The 22,447-nt window shown below is 42.8% G+C and overlaps 1 protein-coding gene across 5 annotated transcripts in view; it reads left to right on the top strand.

Moving 5' to 3' along the window:
* Window positions 1–22,447, top strand: part of Slc44a3 (solute carrier family 44 member 3) — a 79,768-nt gene that overhangs the window by 17,945 nt on the left and 39,376 nt on the right. For all 5 annotated transcript variants that reach the window (XM_015500870.2, XM_048814410.1, XM_015500871.2 and 2 more), the window contains 4 exons: window positions 6,727–6,887; window positions 8,669–8,758; window positions 9,919–10,043; window positions 14,303–14,489. In XM_015500870.2, coding sequence (XP_015356356.1) covers window positions 6,727–6,887; window positions 8,669–8,758; window positions 9,919–10,043; window positions 14,303–14,489 — 563 coding nt within the window. The remainder of the gene's footprint in view (window positions 1–6,726; window positions 6,888–8,668; window positions 8,759–9,918; window positions 10,044–14,302; window positions 14,490–22,447) is intronic.

Below are 22,447 nucleotides of genomic sequence, written 5' to 3'. Positions count from 1 at the left end.
CCCCTCCAGCCCCAGTAAATTCTAGTTCTAGCCTCTCGAATAGAGGTTCCAGCTGGGCACTGCAATGTTTGCTCTGAGAATTCCACAGACAGGGTCACCTAAATATGCAGGCAGCTCTCCAGAGAACTTCCTGAAAGTCTGACTGGCTTTGCTAGTGGTAGGAAGAAAAGGAACATGGAGAAGAAACCTCAGACTGTGTCCTAAAGACAACCCCCTGCCTCAGTTAATGATATACTCTGGGGGCAACTAGTCAACTACCCAACCTGGGTGGCCCATACATCACATGCTTCTCTGTGTTGCCCTCAGGGTAGAGATGGGTCATTCTTTCCCAGTATATGGTCATTAAGTGCCTAAAAATCACTATAGTTGACAAAATGAAGGTCTTATGAAGAATTGTGTTTGAGGAAAAAACAAAGTAGCATTAAAGCTGTATCTGAACTTAATGTTCAGAAACACTGAATGAAAGCTCAGAAAACATGTGCTTTCATAACATTTCCAGGAGAGTGGGGCTCAGAAGTGCTCAGAAGCTCAGCAGTAAGATGCTTGTCTAGTATGCATGAGGCCCTGGGTTCCATCCCAGCACCACCATCACCACCAAAACAAAAAAGAAAAGAAAAAGAAAAAAATCAGATTTATTGGTGTTAAGAATCTGTTTAGTGGTAGAAAAAGAAATTAGAGGTTTAAAAATTGAAAAGCAGAATGTAAAATTACTACTCTGCAAATGGTATGATTATAGACCTGGAAACCTAATGACTAAAAAGCTCCTATGAACAATAAGAGAACTCATGTAGGTGGCATGCAACATGATTAACATACTGAAACCTAAACATTTGTGCTTTTACGAGAGCAAGAAAAAACACACAGAAAAACACAAAAGTGCCTAGAAGCCAATTTAACTAGGAATCTGCTAGATTCATAGGAAGAAAACCTGTACATGTTCTTCAAATACAAAGAAAACTTGAACAAATGGAAAGGCATACTGTGTGTTCTTTTTTTTTTTATTATTAGCTACACATGACAGTACAATGATCTTGACAATTCATATATTTGAATCAAATGAGGTATAATTTCTCATTTTTCTGAGTGTACAGGTTGCAGAATCACATTGGTCATACAGTCACGTATATACATACAGCAATAATAATGTCTATTTTATTCTGCTGCCCTTCCTACCCCCCCTTCCCCACCCCTCCCCTCCCATCACTTCTCTCTACCCAATCTAATGTGACACGCTTTTTTTCCCCTCTCATCTTTTTTTTTTTTTAATTTTTTAATATTTATTTTTTAGTATTTGGCGGACACAACATCTTTGTTTGTATGTGGTGCTGAGGATCGAACCCGGGCCACACGCATGCCAGGCGAGCACGCTACCGCTTGAGCCACATCCCCAGCCACCCCCCTCATCTTCATACATGTATTCTGTATGACAATGAGGGTCTCCTTCCATCTTCCGTGCAATTCCCCTTCTCCCTCCCTTTCCCTCCCATCTCTCTTCCCTATTTAGTGGTAATCTTCTTCTCATGCTCTTCCTCCCTACCCCATTTTGAGTCACCCCCCCCTTATATCAGAGAAGACATTCAGCATTTGTTTTTTAAGGATTGGCTAACTTCACTTAGCATAATCTGCTCTAATGCCATCCATTTCCCTGCAAATGCCATGATCTTGTTATTTTTTAGTGCTGAGTAATATACAGTTTGCTAATATAAAGAAAAAATGTCAGTTCTCCCTAAGTTGATCTATAAATTTATCATAATTAGAATAATAGGATTAGACCCAAATGCTTACAAGAATTTACTACATGATAAGATTATCTTCCTAAATAAAGAACTATTCAACAATAGTATTGTACAACCAGTTAACATCCAGGAGGAAAGTACTGGAAGAAGTCAAGGGAGAATTCTTTTATAACCTAAGAGTAGGAAAACTACTATTTATGGCTTAAGATTCATAAGACATAAAAAAATTCATTAATTTGACTACATAAAAAAGGAATCATTTCTGCCATACAGAAACACTGGAAGCAAAGTTAATAGGAAAATACTCATAATTCATATAAGAAAAGAAATTGCTTTCTCTAATTTGTGAAAAATCTTGCAAATCGACTTTGAAAAGACCAAAATCTCAGTGTAAAAATGGGATAGGGCCAGGCGTGGTGTTGCATGCCTGCAATCCCAACAGCTCCAGAGGTTGAAGCAGGAGGGTTGCAAGTTCAAAACCAGCCTCAGCAAAAGTGAGGCGTTAAGCAACCCAGTGAGACCCTGTCTCTAAATAATATATAAAATAGGGCTGGGGATGTGGCTCAGTGTTCCAGAGGCCCTGAGTTCAATCCCCAGTAGTCCCTGCCAAAAAATGAGGTAGGAATCTGAATAAATGCTTCAAAGAAAAAAATAAAATGTTTATTTTTTTAAAATATTTTTTAGTTGTTGATAGACCTTTATTTTATTTATTTTTATGTGGTGCTGAGAATCGAACCCAGTGCCTCACACATGCCAGGCAAGTGTGCTACCACTGAGTCCCAGCCCCAGCCCCATAAATGTTTCTTAAACATAAAAGAGGCTGGACCTCCTTGTGATAGAGGACATGGCATCTAAGTCTCCACTGTCTTCACCTATCAGATGGTCAGCCTCTAAATGTTTGATAATGCTGTTTTGGGCCAGGGTCTAGGGAGATGAGCACTTTCATAGATTGTTGAGCCAGTGCCCCAAGGAGGGCATCCTTGGCCCTGACAAATGTCATGGCCCTTCACTCTGTTGCCAAAGCCACTCTCCCTCCACGTGGTTCAGATCTTAACCTTTGGGCTTCCCTAAGCTCAATGAGTTTCCCATGAAGCCCTTGTCTTCTGACTTAGGAGAGGTGCCCATGACTCTCTTTCCCTTGGGGACAGGGAGGGGGCACATGATCATTCTCCAGAAAAAAAAAAAAGAAAGAAAGAAACCTTCAGAATTGCTGTTCTAATGACTCTCTGCACTTGTCAGCACCCGAACAGTAGTGAATTTCACTGTATACCAATAAAAAATAAAATCAGCCAAGGTGTCAGGAGCTCTCAGGATAGAACATAGACAATTAGGAATCTAACTCTATTACAAATATTTCACAGTCTCACTGAAGGAGGTGAAGAAGTTGTCCTAAGTGATTTTGGAAAACAGCTTTGTGACTGTATGCTATAAGCTAGAGACAAAAAGAGCCATATATAAACACTGCTTGATTGAGTGAATTTATCACAGCAGTACCAACTAGCAATTCTTTTTAAAAACTTTTAAAAATTATTTATTTATGGACTTATTTATTTGATAGTGGGGATTGAACCCAGATGTCGTCTACTTCAGAGTTATATCCCCAATTCTCTCTTAACTTTTTATTTTGCTGGGCTCAGTGGCCCACACTTGTAATCCCAGTGACTCGGGAGGCTGAGGCAGGAGGATTGAAAGTTTGAGACCAGCCTCAGAAGCTTAGCAAGGTTCTCAGCAACTTAGTGAGAAGCTGTGTCAAAAAAAAAAAAAAAAAGGCCGTGGGGTGGGGTACTGGTAATGTAACTCAATGGTAAAGCATCCCTGGGCACAATACCCACTGCCAAAAAGTAAAATATAATAAAATTTTGTTTTGAGACAGTTTCTAAAGCTGGTCTTGAACTTGAGATACTCTTGCTTTAGTCTTCCAAGTAGCAGGGATTAGAGGCATGGGCCAACACGCCTAACCTGACTAACAATTCTGAATGTGCCATGGGGGGGGGGTGATTATAAGGGGACCTAGAATAGAGATACCTGAGTAGCAATAAGCATGTCCAATACTCAGGTTTTTGTTTCTAATTGCTGTTCTCTAAAGGATCTGTGGAGAAATGAAGGATTCTACAGCTTAGATGAGGAAAATACTAGCTAAGCCTGGTGTCAAAGCCAGAAAGTAAAGAAGTGCTCAAGGAAAAAATATAAAAAGGACCAGGCATATCAGAAGGACACAGGGGTCCACCTTAAATACCTGCTAGTGACTAATTAATGATCATATTAGATTTTAACAAAAACAATAGAATAAATACCCATGAGCCTATGCTGATAAAAATGAATAATTAAATAAGTAAATAAATGGAGTAAAGAGGCTAAATCTTTACAGAAGAATCCCCATAAGATAAATACTTCTCCCTCCAGGAGATAGAACTTAATTTCCCTCCCCTTAAGAGTGGGCAGGTCTTAGCAACTTACTTCCAAAGAATAGAGTATGGAAAGAGAAAAATGGCAACTCCACAGGGGAGAGACATGGCTATCCCACCTTAATCAAGCCACCAAGTTCAATAGTGATGATAATCATGTTCCCTAACCATGCCTTTCTCCGATCTTTTCCAAAAACCCATAACTGTGGTCTAACTGCATGAGAAGACATGACAGAATTCCTACAAATGGAAGGACATCTTACAAAATTCCTGACCATAAATCTTCAGAAATGTCAAGGTCATGAGAAACAAGGACAGACCAAGAGATTATCACAGACTAAAGAAAAGATATAACAACTAAATGCACTGTGGGATCCTGATTGGACCCCAGAACAGAAAACAGATATTGTAGAACATGATGAAGTCCAAATAAAGGTTGTGGTTTAGTTAATAGCATAGTGTCAATGTTAAGTCTTCATCCTCTCAAGAGCACTGTTTTGTGTAAGATGCTAACATTAGGGAGAAGCCCGTGAGGGGCACATAGGAACTCTCTTTCCATCTTTATACTTTTTCTGTAACTCTAAAATTATTTCAGTATTAAAAGTTTATTTTTTCAAAATGCTCTTCTAACCAACCCCCAGCCCTTTTTCTGTTGTTGGTGTGGGTGTGGGAGTTAAGAAAAATCTAACCCATTACCCCTTCCCCACCCACGCCCTCTTTTGGCAAGCTCAGCACAGCGGCATCTCACATTTTGTTTTTCGAGTATAATTTTTGTTATTTTTGAGCTCAGCTACAAACTTCTATTTAAATTTCCTGTTACATTTGCATATGCTAAAAAAAAAATGTCTTTAGACTGATAGGCGAGAAACCAAAACCAAGGGTTCCTGTGAGGAAACAGACTCAATGACTCAGGAATGAGGATGGGTGATTTCTAAAGCTTTAGTCTAGTGTATTTTTTGGAATTTGAGCCAGGTGGCTGTTTTACCCCTTTCAAGACTTAAATTAAATTTTTCTACAGTGTTGCTTCTCTCTTAAATCACCATTTGGTGACTCAGGGACTATTGCTATAATATAGTCATCTCCTAAAGAAGCTCATTCCACGTTTTGTTCATTGAAGTTCCAGAAGCCTTTGCCTTCTTCATTGCATGGAGAAGCTTGCATTTGGGTCGTCCTTTGTTTCATCTTCATACATTTCACAAAACAATTAGTGACTCCTTAGTTTTTTTAGCAACTTGTTAGATAATTTGGCATTTCTTGGGTTGGTATTATTTCCATTGTTTGGGAACCATGGAAAGAAAGAAAGCCAGGAGCCTATGAAGGTATTCATGGCCTCATTAAGATTCTTTAGAATTCTTTAAAATCTGCAGAATATATGTTCCCAGGCTATTTTCACATCTCAAGAAAGAATTCTAAAAGATTAGCTTTCTTGGGTTGGGGATATAGCTTGGTTGGTAGAGTGCTTGCCTTGTATGGACAAGGCCCTGGGTTCAATCCCCAGCACCACCAAAAAAAAAAGTTGCTTTCTCATTTACCCAAGGTGTCACTCATATGTTATTACTCATTTTTTAAGCACTCACTCTGAGAGTGCTTCCTGGGAGGATATAATGAAGCTGGTACTGTCATTAACACAGCTTCAGGCTGGTCCAATGCATATACCTACCAGGGCCTTAAAGAAATCTGATTCTCATGTTAGAGTTGGTAGTTAGTCCAGAAAGGACTAAGACATCAGAGTCGAAAATGATGTTCCCCATAAATAAAATGTGGTATATACATATACATATACAACAGGATATTATTCAATCTTAAAAAACAAAAAAGAAGAAAAAGAAGGAGGAGGAGAAAATCCTGCTATTTGCAGTATAGTGAACTTGGAGGACGTTATATTAAGTAAAATAAGCCAGAAACAGGACAAATACTACATGATCTCACTTATAAAGAAAGTCTAAAAAAAATCAAGTTTATTACAACAAAGAGTAGAATGGCAAAGAGTAGAATGGTGATTACCAGGACAGAGGAAGGGAAGATGTTGGTCTGGGGTATGTTTCACTTATTAGGAGCATACCACAGACCAGCTTTCTAAAGATATAGTGTATAGCATGGAAACTATAGTTAATAATACTGTATTGTAAACTAGAGTTAAGAATAGATCTTACATGTTTCATCATAAAAAAAGAAACTGTAACTATGAGGTGATGGATATGTCAATTAGTTTGTGGTAATAATTTCACAATGTATATATCAAATCATCACATTGTACACCTTAAATATATACTGTTTTCATTTTTAAAGTATTGTTCTGGCTGGGAGTGTTGCTCAGCAGGAGCACCTGCTTTGTATGCATAAGGCCCCGGGTTTGATGCCCAGCACCAGAAACAAAACAAAAATGTTGTTCCCCAACTTCAGGTTTCAGGCTTCTGTGGGTCCCCATCACCTGCTGCCTGGCTTCCTAAGGTGTACAGATATCTAAACACCCTTTTAATACTACAGATCTTAGCCTTTCTTGGTTGTGCAGAATTTTAAATGAACATCTTTTTAAAGATGAATAATGAAATAAACATGTTTTCTATCACTTCTTTTACTTTTAGCAAGTCTTTCCCATTGTTTAACCGGTGCGTGCCTCAAACACCTGAGTGCTATTCCCTGTTTGCATCTGTTTTGATAAATGATGTTGACACCCTCCATCGAATTCTAAGTGGAATAATGTCAGCAAGAGATACAATCCTTGGCCTGTGTATCTTCGCATTAGGTAATTTTAATTTTATTTTAGCAACTATTTGTGGAATGCCAAAATTTCTACTGCTTAAATATGTAGTGCCTTGAAATTAACTTCTTAACTTAAATATAAAACTTTATGTTTATTTTCTTTGAAGATATTTTCAACATTTCAGGTTAAATTTGGGAAAGGGACAGTGGGAATGGAAGAGGTCAGCTGGCTATCTGCCAGGAAGCCTCACTGGATTATATTCACCAGTTTCCGGGGGTTTTTTGTTCTCAGCTCTGCGTGAGGGATGGATGCATAAAGCAGAGAGTAAGTTTGTTCTTTGGCTCTGAAAAGTACAACCATCAGGGGATACGAAAATACATCTTCTGGCCAACATGCCTTCTACCTGTAGGTGAGCCAGATCAGTGGGCTGTCTGGTGAGCCCGGGAGGAGTGTGCATCCACATTAAGAGGGTCAGACTGCAGTGCCTGTGAATCCAGCTCTTCAAAGGAACATACCTACTTTGGGTTGTACGCAGAAGAAGTCCTTGGGCCAAGACATGCCTCTCCTGGGCATTTCTGGAAGCAGTGACCCACTCTTGATCCTTGACTTCCCACTTTCTCTCTTTCCACTTGCTGAGCCCCTGGAGCCAACTGTCTCTTTGAACAGGTTAATGCCCTCTGCAACTTTAGACCATAGCAATAACCTATTATCTAGTCCCTTCCCAGTTGGTCATCCATTAACATATTTTGGCCAGTTCCACAAATTGAGTTTTCCTTAATTTCATTACCAAAAGGTTACTAATTCCCCAGTGCTTGGGGAAACTTCAGTAATCACCATATATAGGGTCCAAACATTTACTTAGACTGAGAATGACTTCAAATGACCCAAATAGTATTTTCTGACTCCCAGACACTGACGTGGTAACCACAGATACAAAAAAAAAATAATAATAATTCCAGGCTAGTCCTGATATCATATACCTCAACCGAATGTCCCCACAAGGGCTGTACTTGTTAGATTCATAATGGCATTAACAGCTGTTATTTCCCAAGAAGTTCTCAGGTACCAGGCACTGTGCTTATTATCACATTAAGGCTTTAATGTGATAAACCCCATTCCGCTCAGAGTAGAGGAACCTGAGGCTTAGAGAGTTTAAGTGCCTTGGCCAGTAGTAGAATGGGTGGCAGCTAGTAGAATGGATGACAGAGCTGAGACTCAAACCCAGGTATGTCTAATTCCAAACTCCATGTTCTCAGCCACCACACTGAAATATCTTTATGCAATCTTGATTTTCTGTTTAGTAAAAAAATAAATAAAATAGCATTTATAGATTCACTGAAATATTTAGAAAAATTCGTAAGCATACAAGCTCAAATATTGGAAAGTGAAATGCAATGCTTTATACAGCTTACTTTATATACTTAGACTCAAATTTTTTATTTTAAAGGCATTATTCTTTTAGGTTTAATAAAAGTACCTAAGGACATTTAAAGTCAGAACTTTACACAAGCTCAGTATGAAACTTAGTATAGTAAAATTTTTAAACAGTTCAGTTAGACTTGTAAGGTAACTTGAACTTTTGGGAATAAAATACCTTCTTTTTAATTTTAACTCAGGAAGACTGGCTTTGTTACAGCCTACTAAACCCCACATGCTTCAGAGGGTGCCCTGGTTGTATCCTGTATTTTCCTTTAGCATTTAGCAGGTGTCCCAAGACATTTGGAGATGGAGTAAAACCTGGGCCCTCACTTTTCCTGCTTCTGCCACCATCACCCTCGCCCTTTGCTGCTGTTTGGGTTTATGTGTTTTACTTAATTTTTCAGCCTTGTCCTTGACCATGATGTTCACCTTCCGATTCATCACCACTCTTCTGGTTCACATTTTCATTTCATTGGTTATTCTTGGATTGCTGTGTAAGTATGTCTTCTTGATGGATTTCTTTTTGATTAAATGAAAAGACTTTCCATTAAGTACAGAACTTTAAAGTTGGTATTTGTGAGCTAAATGGAGTCTCAGAGAGTGTCTCATCCAGCCCCATCGGTTTGCACGTAAGAAAAATCAAACCCAGGGAGATTGACAGGAGTTGCTCATGTCACAGATCATGGCAAAGTTAACGCCAAGTCTGTTGTCGCTTCTAGTATATTTTGCGGGCCTGAGATGAGCCTGGTACCCATAATACTAAGAGAGAGTTCCAGTGCCATCACAAGCATTTTGGAGGATCTTTTCTGAACCTGCACCTCACTCATTGGCATGTTGGTGACCACAGTTGTCGGGCAAAGGCTCTGCAACCTGGAGAGCAGGCCTGAGTAGGCATAGGGTTCTGAAGGCCCCTGTGGGCCCATCATCAGTTGCTGGATTGTGGGTCTTCCTAGGATCATTGGGAAAAGGGTATCAGTGTCTTTTATTTTTAATGAGAGACGGTAGTGTTTCATTCCTCTGAACTATCAGCTCTGCGCTTAGCATGGGAGCACCCCAGAGCCCTGTGCTGGATGGCAGCACTGACTTGTGAGGGGTGCTTTCCTCACCTATAGTTAATGGATGGCTGTGACCTCTGTAGAGTTCCTGTGGAGGTGGCTTATAGTAGTGTTTTATAGCTAAATGCAAAGTATTTGCAATGTCAAGGTATCCTCAGAGTAAGCCTCTGATATACGTGAGTCCCACAGCCTGTGTAAGTTGCCTGGATTTGGTGGGTCAGAAGCCAGTGTTCAGGCTCCTGTAGCAGAGATCTCCAGCAGAGTTTGCCTGATCATTTTAGTCTTTGGACACTAGCAGAGTTCCCCTCACTATCCTGTTGATGTAGCTACTTTCCTGTTCACACTAGACCAACCTGTGGGCTAGGCACCTGTATTCTGGGGCCACCTCCTGGGTCTCCCAAAACCAAAGGCTCTTATGGGCTGGGGGGTACTCTGTGGGCTACCCTGGCTCTGCCCAGCTCCTCCAGAGGGTAGCTGCTGGCTATAAATGCCCCAGGAACTTGGGACCCACCTCCTAAGCAGGGCCACCCAATGGGCTTACAGTGGGAGGACGTTACCCCAGGGCGTGTGTGCTGAGCCCTGCTGGTGTTGTTTTCTAGTTGTCTGCGGTATCTTATGGTGGCTGTATTATGACTATACCAACGACCTCAGCATAGAATTGGACACAGAAAGGGAAAATATGAAGTGTGTGCTGGGGTTTGCTATTGTGTCTACAGTCATTACGGTAAGAAACCCCCTCCAACTGGGTGTGGTGGTGCACACCTGTCATCCAGCGATTTGTGAGGCAGGAGGATCACAAGTTCAAAGCCAGCCTCAGCAACTTAGCGAGGCCTAAGCAACTCAATGAGACCCTGTCTCAAAATAAAAAATAGAAAGAGCTGGGATATGGCTCAGTGGTTAAGCACCACTGGGGTGAATCCCGATACTCACCCCTCATCCCCTCAAAAAAAAAAAAAGAAAAGAAAAAGAAAACCCTTTCAGCAGTGGGTTGAGTCACCAGCCAGAGCTCTGAAACCCAGATCATTGAATTTTAGTCAAAAACAACTAGCATTTGTTTTTCTTTCACCTCAGAATGTGCCTACATGATGGGGTACCTTCTTTGGATTTCAGATACCTATGTAGGAATAAATCAAAACCTTCAAAAAAATAAATTCTTTCCAAGTCATTTCTGTTGTCCTCCAGAGGCTGATTCTATATCCTTGCTGTTAGGCCATTCCTACCCAAGGGGCTCCAACGGTGGACCTGCGGGGAGGAGGGAACAGTTTATGACAGCTCTCATTTCCTGTTTGTGAGCCAGTGGGTACTGAGCTCTCCCAGGGTGTGCCAGCTCCGCTGCCCTGAGCACACAGGGCCCTTTGTCTCCACACCTGCCAGCCACTGAGTTATTTTGGTTGGCAGACAACCTGCTGCCTCCTCAGTGAACTCCCTAGTTAAAAACAGGAGAACTGGGAATATTGAGGCAGGGGATAGTGGTTGTTGGAGGAGGGTGACTGGCAACCAAAAATCATTTCAGTCACTCCTCAGGTGGCATAGAGGTGCTAGAATCACCAGGCTCTGGGGGTGAGGGGTGTTGAACATCTGGTAACCCCAGGTCAAGTGCTAGCTGTTGCTCACTCACCGTTGTGCAGGAGAGAGGCAGCCAGGGCCTTCCACAGCCCATTAAACCTTTCTGCAAATGCAGATTCTCTCACCAGCTCCATTCTCTCTTCTGAGGAAATCCTTCAGGTCTCATATTGGGTACAGGCTTCACATTTTCTCCTTTCCACAGTGAGTTTTCAGGTTTATGTTCTTTACATAAGATGTGTCAGGGAGCAAGTGACATCAAATAAAGCACCCAACTTCTTCCTCAGTCAAGGGCCAGGCTCGCTGCTAAACAGGGACTGTGAAGGAGGCTGTAGAGGAAAAGGCTCCCCAGCAGCCAGGCCTGGGGCTTTGGGGCTCAGGGGAGGAGGAGCGGGGCCCAGAGCTGGGGAGAGAGCCAGGTCCTCCCCAGCCCTCCACAGGGTCCCCTTTGTCCTCACACACTGCACTATTCATGGCCACCAGATCTCAGGGTCAGGGGGTGACTTCTCCTCTTCACCTAGTATGAGGTGAGGGAAAGGTGAGTCTGTGTCACCTGTCCCTGAGTGTCACAGGTGGCTGTACAGAGGGCAGAATCCAGCCTTGGCTCATGTGCCCTCATTTGGCTTGGGTTTCTCTCCTGTGCTGGCCCGGCTGGCTCTACTCTTACCCTCACAGGAGCCCAGATCCTTTGTCTCCGTCATCAGTTACACGCAACTTCTAACAGACACAGGGCTCAGCACTAAACAGTGGAGCTAGAGAGGCCCTGACACAAGCCAGCACAGCCTGTGACCAGGTGAAGTGCACAGCAGGCAGTGCCATGGCACAGCGCATAGGAAAAGAGCCCAGTCTCGATGGTCCCAGGCCTGTGCCCAAATCCAGGGCCCACCACTGAGACCTGGGAAAAATTACTTGGTCTCTGAGGCCCTGGTCTCCTCATGCATCAAATGGGAATGCTGTTGAGAGGTATGGTCCCCAGGGACCACAGAGGACCTCCTAGGCAAGGATGTGTTCCTGTCTCCTGGAGTTCTTAGCAGGAGCCTTACAAATGAACTTGAGCACATGTTCTGGGAAGATGGGGGCCAACTGTGAATATCACTTAAGGAGTTTCAATATAACCACTCGAAATAATGAGGAAAATGGGGTGAGTGGCATTATATGCCCACTTCAGCCAATACTCTAGGATGATTAGCAGAATGCAGCTCCCTGCCACTTAGAAGTGAAGCCTGTGTGGTGAGCTTTGCCCACCCACTCGGTCCACACCCGCAGCACTGGGTGGTGACACTGATCTCCATCCAGATTGGGGAAAGGAACAAATTAGAGTCAACCCTTTCCTTGTGATGGACATGCTCACAGTGTACTCTAAGTGTGAGCAGGGCATCAACTGGATATTTCTAATACAAGTTGTAACACACACACACACACACACATTTAAATACTCACCTAGATTAAGGTTCCTCTTAGGAGCCAGAGCCAAATTTATTTGCCTAAAGATTATATTGTTTTGCTTCCTGAACAGTTAAAGTGAAACAGTCCCTTCCTTGTTGATTGTGTTAGGCATTGAGAGCCCTTTGCAGTTTAAAGGTCTCTTCTGGGCTTGGCTTCTCAAGAACCCCCCACAGTAGGGGTGTGCTCGCAGATCCTGGAGTAGCTTCTGCACAATTTATCCTACTTTCCTCTGAAGTCTTTCCTCCACTTTGTGAGAGATCTTTGAGGGCAGAAATACTCCAGTCCACTTGGAAGAAAAAGGGCAGCTCAGGCAAGGAAACAGAGTACACAGGGTCACATGAATATGTGCCCTCCATGAAAGTCTGAGGCAGGTACAGGGAGGGCTCATTTCTATAAGATCCGGATCTGTGATAATAATGAGTCTGATCTTTATCCAGATGTTCTGGAGAACCATTGATGGATTTTTAGCAAGGAGATGACACCCTAGGCTTTACCCTTTAGAAAGGTCCCTTAGCTGTGAGGTGGAGGAAGGATTGAGGTGGGGGCATATCAGGAAAATTAAATGCAGACAACTAATGAGGAGGCTATTGGGGGCCAGATAAGATATGATGAGACTGGACCTGGGACATCATCAGTGGTGTTGGAGAGGAGAGGATGACTTAAGAGATATTTAAGAAATTGAATCAGAGGTGACAGGGATTATGCTGTGTGCTAGCCTCAAGGAAATCAATCTAAGGGGAGATTCAGATATAAACATATGCAGTGGAAAATGCCAAATACTATGGTTAGGAAACCATAGGACAGAATGCAAGAAAGGAATCTTGGAGTCCAGAAAAATTAGGACCACTAGAGGTAGGGAATACAAGGAAGAAGAGATTTTGGTATAAAGATATTGAATTTGGTTCAGGACAGGGTGAGTTTGAGACATTTAGGATGTGTATGGCCTTTTTAATATCTAATATGCTTCTTCATCCAGTGCTTAGAGAAAGGTGAGGCTGGGGTTTTTATTTGAAGGTCATCAACATCTGGGAAGGATGCTAAAACCACAAAGGAGCAGAAGATTCCTTCCCCACAATGATCCTAAGAAGCAATAACTGAAATAGTAGAGGAGCCAGAGAGATTGTGGAAGGGACCAGAAAAGGGAGTGAACAGTAGATTCAAATGCTATGCTGTGGCCAAGCAAGACTTGGAGGGGCTGGGGGGTGTGGCTCAGTGGTAGAACAGTTGCCTGGCATGCACAAAGTCCTGTGTTCATTCCCCAACACCGCAAGGGAAAAAGAAAAAAAGACTTGGAATGTAGAATATTCTATGGGATCTAGCAGACTTCACATGAAGTGACCTTAGGAGGAGAAGTTTCAGAAGAGTGTGGGGGTCTAGGGGTTTGCAGGCAATTGGAGATGAGTGTAGATGCCAGTGTAGACAAGCTAAGAAACTCGGCTGTGAGGAGAAGGAGACAGAAGACAGTGGCTGGATCAATGTGGGTTGGACGATGATTACATCTTACATGAGAGACTCTTAGATACTTATATACAGGGCAGAAAAAAGCAATAGAGAAGGCACAGAGGCTACCTTGGGACATACTCACTGTCCTTTTCCTTCACACTCATGTTCTCTTGCCCTTTGCTGTCTTCTTTGAGCATCTTGGGTTCTGGGTGGAGGAAGAGAAGATGGTTCCTGACTCTAGAGGACTTAATTCTCATTTGCCTTTGCTTTGTGACCATACTGAAAGCTCCTTTGGGAAGGGACTAAGCAGCGTTCACTGTTCTAGCTACAGGATCTAGCACAGGGACCAGTACATAGTAGGTGTTCAATTCATGCCTGGGAATTGACCTGTTCAGTTATAACAAAAGTCATGTATTACTATCTTAAAAGAGCTATTTGCTGAAATGTCAGTAAAATAATAGGGCTTGCTTTAAGCTGTACCCAGTTCCCCCATTATTTTGAAATAATTTACTCTGAACCCTTTCTCACCAGGCAATTCTACTCGTCTTGATTTTTGTCCTCAGAAAGAGAATAAAATTGACAGTGGAGCTTTTCCAACTCACAAATAAAGTCATCAGAAGCTCTCCTTTCCTGCTGTTCCAGCCACTATGGACATTTGCCATCCTCATTTTCTTCTGGATCCTTTGGGTGGCTGTGCTGCTGAACCTGGGAACTGCCGGTAAGGGACAGTGGGTGCAGCTTCCTTCCCTAGGAGTCGCACGCAGGAGACCTCACCATTGTGAGAACATTGGCCTGCTTCTGTGGGCACCAAACCTCTCATGCAACCAGCGGCATCTGATGACAGCAGTGATAGTGCCAGGGCTCTGTCACAGGGGTGGGGGGGGGAGACACGGAAGTTCCCTTCCCTCTTTTGTATTGACTTTGAAGAAGCTGGGCTTGTGTTTCATGAGAGAATAAATTCAGTCAGGACTGAAAGCGTTAGGAAAAATTGCAATCTAAACGAAGGCTTGTAGAAAGAATATTATCAAATGTCTCCAGGTTTAAATTTTATCAACCCCTATCAAATCAGTAGGTGATAAAGAACTCAGGAAGACTGTCAAAAGTTTGTTGTGCCCAGCAGGGCCAGCTGAAGTTTAACATGGGTGCATGCAGAAGTTTACCCTTTGTGGGTTCTGAAAGACAATTCTGCATCCTCCCCTGGTACCCAAACACTGGTCCCCTCCAGGAGCACTCCTCAGAGTGGACTGTGGTGCTTTGTTATAATACGAATACATGAACCCCATTCTCAGAGATTCTGATTTATTGCACTTGGGGTAAGAGTGTGTGTGGGTGTGTGTGTGTGTTTTAAATGTTGCATAACAGGGCCACCATATTCTAGAGCAGTGGTAGTCAAAGTGCTCTGAAACCAGACACAGAGCTTGTGCCTGGAATGTGTACCACTCCATTGCTATGAAAGAAAAAAAAAAATCAGCTGAAGGAATCATTGTTCTCTTGATGCTGTTGATCTTCATTCTGGCACAAGCCTGTCATCTCATTGCAGACTCATGACAAACAGTGTGAGGGCAGACAGCTAATCTATGAGCCTCACTTTGAATGATCCTACTCAAGCTCTTCTCTAACTCCTCTACTTGATTTGGTGACAATCCAGAATCACGCCCTGATGTGAATACAATATAGAAAGTTGCTTTCTAAGACTATCACCAGGCAGATAAGAACCACAGCACATGTCAAGTTAACAAGACTGATGCAATTCCTGAATGTTTTATCAAGTTTATTCTGCTCTTCATTGACTCCAGTGAATGGAGCCAATATGTGTGATCTTGCATGTCAGAGCAACTGCTGTGGTTGTTTCTTAGTGAACCTGGTACCCTTCCCTCTCCTCTGGAGTGAACTGACCCTCAGAATCAAGGTGGTCAGCAGCCTTGGGAAGCCCCTATTTCTGGCTTCAGAGATGCTGTAGGGATGGTGTCTTCTGCTGCAGGTCTCTGGAAGCTTCCTGAAGGCCTGCAGTGAACTTCTGATATCCAGGGAGGAACCTTTCAAACAGACTAATTAATCAGGATTAGGATTGTCTGGAAGGGATAGAAAAACTCAAAGGAAACATTGGCTCAAACAAGGTGTCAAATAATTTCCCTCCCATATAGATAAGTCCACAAAGAGGATTCCTTATTAGCCTTGTCTTCCAGAGTTCCGGACTCAGGTGTCTTCTTGTTCTGCACCCCTACTACTTGCTTCTACTTCATAGTTGAAGTGGCCACTTGGACTCCAGCCACCATGTCTTATTCCAGCCTGTAGGAAGGTGGCAGGGAGGAGGATGAGCATGCACCCTCCTGGAAGTCATAGGCTGCACTTCCCCCTCCACCTCACTGGCCAAATCCTAGGTAGGTGGTAACACCCATCTGCAAAGGAGGCCAGAAAATGTAGTTTCATTTTGGTCAGTCATGCACAGTTTAAAATTTAGAGGTTCTATTACCAAGAAAAAGTGAAGCAGTGCTAGGGATATAGCTCAGTGGTAGAGTGCTTGCCTAGTATGCATGAAGTCCTTGGTTCAATCCTCAGTACCACCAAAAAAAAAAAAAATAGGGAAGCAGTTATCACGGGACAGTTGGAAGTCTCCCCTAGCACAGAACTGAACAGCCTTCCTCTAGCTCACTGGCTTGAAGTGCTCTTAGTCCTGGTCAGAAGGGAGCACAGGGGTCTTGGTACATGCTGTTGAAAATGTTCTGGATTCTAAGCTCTGTACTAGATTCTTCTTTGTGTGTTCCCCTTTGAGCATCTTAATTCTCTTGCAACTTATGTGCTATTCTCAAATTACAGGAAAGAAAACTGAGTTCTGAGCAAGTCATTTGCTGAACGCCACACAGTTAGGAGCCCAATCTGAGAGTTGGGGGACTGAAGTCAGAGGGGAATAGCCCCAAGGCTTGACTTGGGGTGAGCTACCAGCACTGTGCCTCTTAACTTCCTCCTGTTTGGACCCTAGTTGGGCCCAGGGCCTACAAGGCATTGGACAGCCTCAATCTCAGGATCGAAAGCAGGAGGGCCAGGAAACAGGAGGTTCTTCCTCAGGGCCGAAGGTAGCAGGTTGCTCCACAGGCATCTCAGAGGATCGTGTATTGAAGTGTGGCAGTTCCCTATCAGTGGGAGAAGCAAAAGGAGCAAGAATGAGAGGAGTAGAAGGCAGGAAAGAAAACAGGTGCCCAGGACCTACTGTAAAAGTCTACAAGCAAGACTATCTTAGGCTTTACAGGAGAGAAATTTCCTCACAGGGCCACGCCCAGCTCTCTCTGGGAACTTGTTATGGTTTGGATGTGAGGTGCCCACCAAAAGCTCATGTGTGAGACAATATGAGAGGGTTCAGAGGGAGAATGTCTGGGTTGGAAGAGCCTTAAGCCAATCAGTGAATGTATCACCTGATGGGATTAATTGGGTGGTAATTGAAGGCAGGTATGGTGTGACTGGAGGAGGCGGGGCATTGGGGATGTGGCTTTGGGGTATGTATTTGTATCTAGCAAATGGAGTCTCTCTGCTTCCTGATAATCATGTGAGCTGCTTCCCTCTGCCACATTCTCCAGCCATGTTGTTCGGCCTTACTGGAGACCTAAGGAATGGAGCCGGCTGTCAATGGCTTGAGACCTCTGAAACTGTAAGCTCTCATATAAACTTCTCCTCCACTAAAGTTGTTCCATTTGGGTCTTTTAGTCACAGCAGCAAAAAAAAAAAAAAAAAAAAAAAGCTGACTAAAACAGACCTGCATAATGGAAACCAGATTTTTGGCCCACTCCCTCGCAGCACCTGACTGCCCTTTCCACTCACCTGTGGGCTGGCCAAGTGCACAGAATCCCCTTTGTTCTCAAATGCCTTTTCAGTGCCAGAGTGACCCTGCTCTGGGCTGGGCAGGTCAGCAGCTGCATCACTTTTTGATCTTCAGAAGATGCCCCAGCTGTGAGCAGCTTTCACTTCTTCTGAAACTATACCCACCAGGTGATGAGGGCTCAGTGCCCTTTTCACAGAGCCGGAGGGTCTCACCTCTTGGGCAGCTACAACGAGGACAGGCTCACTCTTCAGTCTAGGGTCTAGTTGTGTATGTGGGGCTCCTCACTAGGTAAATAGTTGTGAGAGGTTTTTTGTTTTTTGTTTTTTGTTTTTTTTTGGTGGGGGGAAAAATAGGAGTGAATTAGGTGACATTTGTTAGGTCACATTTGTCCGGATGAGCTATTTCTCTAGTGACTGTTTATCAGTCTATTAAGAAGCTGACAAATTGTGGATTGGGTGCAGGTCATTTCAGCAGAGCATGTCAATCTCAGCCCCCACCCTGCCCAGAAATGACATTTATTAGTCCACCAGGATTTGTCTATGACAAGCAATGTGACAGATGTTTTTTAAATTCAGTGGGGATTGGGGGGTGGGAGCAAAAGCTACAGGAACCATTGGGAATCCAGCAGGTGCTATTGGTGAGTGGGAAAGAACCCAGATATTCTGAGCACCCTCTATGGTCACTAAAGTGGTCTGGAAGCCTCAATCTATAAAATGGAAAAGTCCTGTGGGTGGAGGTGCCTCCCTCCAGATCCTTGCTGCAGTTAGAAGAAGGAGCTGCAGGATGTACACAGCAGGCTTGGAACAGGCAACGGGCAGGATTGGAAAGGAGTTAGTAGATCCAGACAGAATTTTCTCATCAGAGGGCCTGGTATCCTGTGTATTAGTCATCTGTGCTCTCCTCTTGCAATTTGTTCAGTGGAAAAATGATGTGAGTCTGCCTCCCAAGGATGTTAGAAGACGGAGATGGAAAGAGAGGTTTGCATTGCAAATGAGGGGCCATATGTGTTCTTTTTATTAGGAATTAGCATTGACTAAGGAATATCTAGTACTAGCTTCAGCTTTGTGGTTTATTCTCTGCTCTGCCTGGCATATTTGAGAACACTTTATAAAAGAAAATTGCTGTTTTTTTTAAAAAAAATCAGAGATCTAAATGATAATTGAAGTTATTTCACAAAAGCCTGCTCATGGCCCAGCCTTGTCCTAGGAACAAAATGGAGACAGATTATGCAGAAGAAATTGGAAATGGCCCCTGCCTTTGAGACGTGTAGGAAGCCTCTGGCAGAGGCAGAGAACAGCAGCCTCCATGCTTGGCTCCCTGCCTCACCCCTGTGCCATCTTCTCTGGAATCTGCTCCCCACTTTTACCCCAGCTTCCCACCCTGGCTGCATCAGAAATCAGCCATTCTCCAAGATTCATTTTCATTATTAGATTTCTTAGAAAAGCTACAAATTTCTCAGGTGTACCTAGATATTTTTTCTTCATTTCTTAAATATTCTTCATTCATTCAACAAATATTCATTGCATGCCTATTATGTGCTCAGCACCAGAGTTGTATTGTGTGTCACCTACTGTGCGCTCTAGGTACTCAAAATACAACATGGAGCAAAACAAAGGCCCTGTTTTCCAGGCACTTAGTTTCTAATGGGTGGTGACAGTGGGGTAAATAAGTGGCTTCCCATGGTGATAAAGTGCCCTGAAGAACAATAAAGCAAGATGTGCTGTTACCCACAAGAGCAAGCAGGCCCAAGGGCAGGGACCATACCTTTCTCTTTTTCTCCCTGTTAGAGATGCTGGAGATATGGCTTTCCTTCTAATTTGAGGGAGATAGGTGTAAATAAAATAATTAAGTGAACTGTATAGAACTTTAAAAATCTACAAAAGTCTATAAAGTCTCTTGGCTTACTGTGTCATGCTGGTGTGGGTACAGGGTCAACTGACTTGGAATTCAATTCACCTGTCATTGAGTATTGATTGTGTGTACAGGGAAGAACTTGATATTTTGTAGACTTTGTCAATGAGATATTCATATTCTCTCTCTCTCTCTCTCTCTCTCTCTCTCTCTCATCCTCAAGCTGCCAGAGCAGAGGCAGAATCCAGTGAAGACATAGACAGGGGGGAGGTAAGCAAGATGGAGGTTCAGTAGCATCCTTGGACCAGTTTGGTGGAAGGGGCCCAGAGAATTACACACAATGTGCTAAAAAATAGAGTCCTTTCAAGTTGGGCCTGCTCCCTTTGGATATTATGCCAGCTAGACTGCTTTCCTTAAGAATCTGCTATTTGCAATGATCACTAAATCACCTTAGTCTCTTAAAATGCTAAAGACTGACAGTAATGTCCAAATTTGCAGCCAGGTGCATGGTGAATATCCTCCAAATTATTCTGATGCATTTATAGGGAGATCTCTAGAAAGCTGTCTCCTGCCTCTTTGATAAAATGTATGATTTGAGATTAATTCATTTATTCATTCAACAAGTACTCCCTGAGCATTTACTGTACGTTAGACCCTGTTAGATATGCTGGAGATATAGCTTTATTTCTAGTTTGAGGGGAGTAGACAAATAAAATAACTAAGTAAATTCTATAGAAACTTGAAAGCTTATTAGTGATATGAAGGAAAATACAGCAAAGAGGAATAGGAAATGCATAAGAGGGCAGGAGTACAATTTGAAATTTGGTGATGGGGTGAGTCTTGAAGGAAAGAGCCACAAAGTATCTAACCAAATGGGACCATGTCCCAGCTAGAGGACACTAAGAAGCCAGGGTTCTAGGACACAACAAGGAAGCCCAATCAATCAGAATGGAATGGTTGAGGGAGAGCGGGGTTCAGAAGGGAGATTAGAGAGGGCACAGGTTCAGAATCTGTGGACTTAGTAGCCTTTGTAAGAATTTTGGCTCCTGATCTAAGATGGGAAGTCCTGGCAGGGTTTTGAGAGAATAGAAACATGACCTGATGTGCATCTTAATAACAGTGGCCCAATGTGATGGTGGTACAGGGGTGGGGTAGTGTGACATGATGGATTCTACTCTACTTTGGAGGTAGAGCCAATAGGATTTCCTGATGAGGAGTATGAAAGAAAGAAGAGCTAGCAGTGACTTTGGGCTTTTTTTTGGCCTAAGCTACTGGAAGATAAGATGGTCATAAACAAAAATGGAGCAAGAAGTTGAGTGGAACTTTTTAGGAATAGATAAAAAATTAATTGTGGTTGTATTGAAATATCTTTTAGACTAACAAATGGAAATATCCAACAGGCAGTTAGTTATCTGTGTATGTCTGAGGTTCAGAGGGAGGTCCCCAATAAATTTTTATTTGGGAACAGATAAGTAGTATTTAAAACCATGAGATTCAGATGAGTATAGATATATAGGGAAGAAATCCAAGGACTGCTTTGAAGCACTTCAATGTTAAGATGCCCTGGAGGGCTGGGGGTGTGTTCAATGGTAGAGTTGTTGCCTAGCGTGTGCAAAGCCCTGATCCCCAGCACTGAAGAGTAAAAATGAAGAAAAAAAGAATGTTGTGTCCTTGAATTCAGATGAAGGGTTTCGAGAGGATTCGAATGGTCCAGTGTCTCAAGTACTGCTGATAAGTAAGGTGAGAACTAAGGATTCACTATAGAATTTAGCAACCTGGAGGTGAGACAAAATAATTTCAGAGATGAGGGGAAGGGGTCATGATTGGAGTAGGTTAAGAGAAGGTGGAAGGAAAGGAATTGGAAAGAGTAAATATGGCTAATCTTGAGAAATTTGGCTGTAACAAAGAAAGAGAAATGGGGAGGAAACCAGAGGAAAAAAGACTTCAGAATAGGTTTTCTGAAAGATGGGACTACAAACAATTCAAGAAAGAGGAAGAATTGCTGAAGAAATATCTTCAAGTAGGTAAGAAAGGTGGCATTTAGTGGAGAGGTTGGCCTCAGTATCATGGACAACTTATCATATTAAGGAAGGGGTCAGATTGTGGAGATATGTTGATAGAAGGTAGATGTGGGGTGGGCATTAGCAGAATTCTGTTTTGTTGGTACCAGGAATTGACTCCAGGAGCACTTAACCACTGAGCCACATCTCCAGCCCTTTTTTACATTTTATTTAGAGACAGGGTCTTGATGAGTTGTTTCAGGCCTTGCTAATTTGCTGAAGCTGGCTTTGAACTCTTGATCCTTCTGCCTTGGCCTCCCAAGCTGCTGGGATTACAGGCATGCACCACTGAGCCCAGTTTAGCAAAGGTTTTCTGGTTGCTTCATTCTTCTCAGAGCAGCAGCAAATGAGGTCATTGGCTGAGAGTAAGGGTGGGAAAGAAACTCACAGGTTGGAGAAGTTATAAAACAATTATTCAGAAGGAGGTTAGAAGATGAATAGATCAACATGGTAACATGTGAATTCTTGTCTCACTCAGATGGTATCTTCTTTCTGATTTTTTTACCTCTTTTATTTTTCTAATATCCAACATAGTGCTAGCATGCAGATGCTCAATAAGTGTGCAAATTAATTTCACAAATGGAATCATTTATAACTAATCATGCATTGCACTTAGTATTCTAAACACCTCACCCATTTATTATACTTATTCTTAGTGGCTACCTGATTGGCATTTGGAACCACATTGAGATGAGATAGATCCTCAAGAGAGTGAGAAGTAGGTATTGCTATCCTCAGGTGACAGGTGAAGAAACAGATTTTGTATTTGGCCTCACAACTTGCCCAAAGTTGGCCAGCCATCAGGGGATAGTGCAGAGATGTGAATCTCAGCCTGTGTGACCCTCAAGCCCAAGCTGTAACCATGGCCCTGGCACTCATCTTGCCTACCTACTTTACCTTTACCATGGGAACTGTGGCCCAGATTGCTTTGCACATGTGTCAAAGCTGAGC

Source organism: Marmota marmota, unplaced genomic scaffold (assembly GCF_001458135.2).
Source record: "Marmota marmota marmota unplaced genomic scaffold, marMar, whole genome shotgun sequence".
Taxonomy (NCBI): Eukaryota; Metazoa; Chordata; class Mammalia; order Rodentia; family Sciuridae; genus Marmota; species Marmota marmota.
The sequence above is the reverse complement of the archived record's forward strand: the minus strand, read 5'-3'. Positions and strand labels throughout refer to the sequence as shown.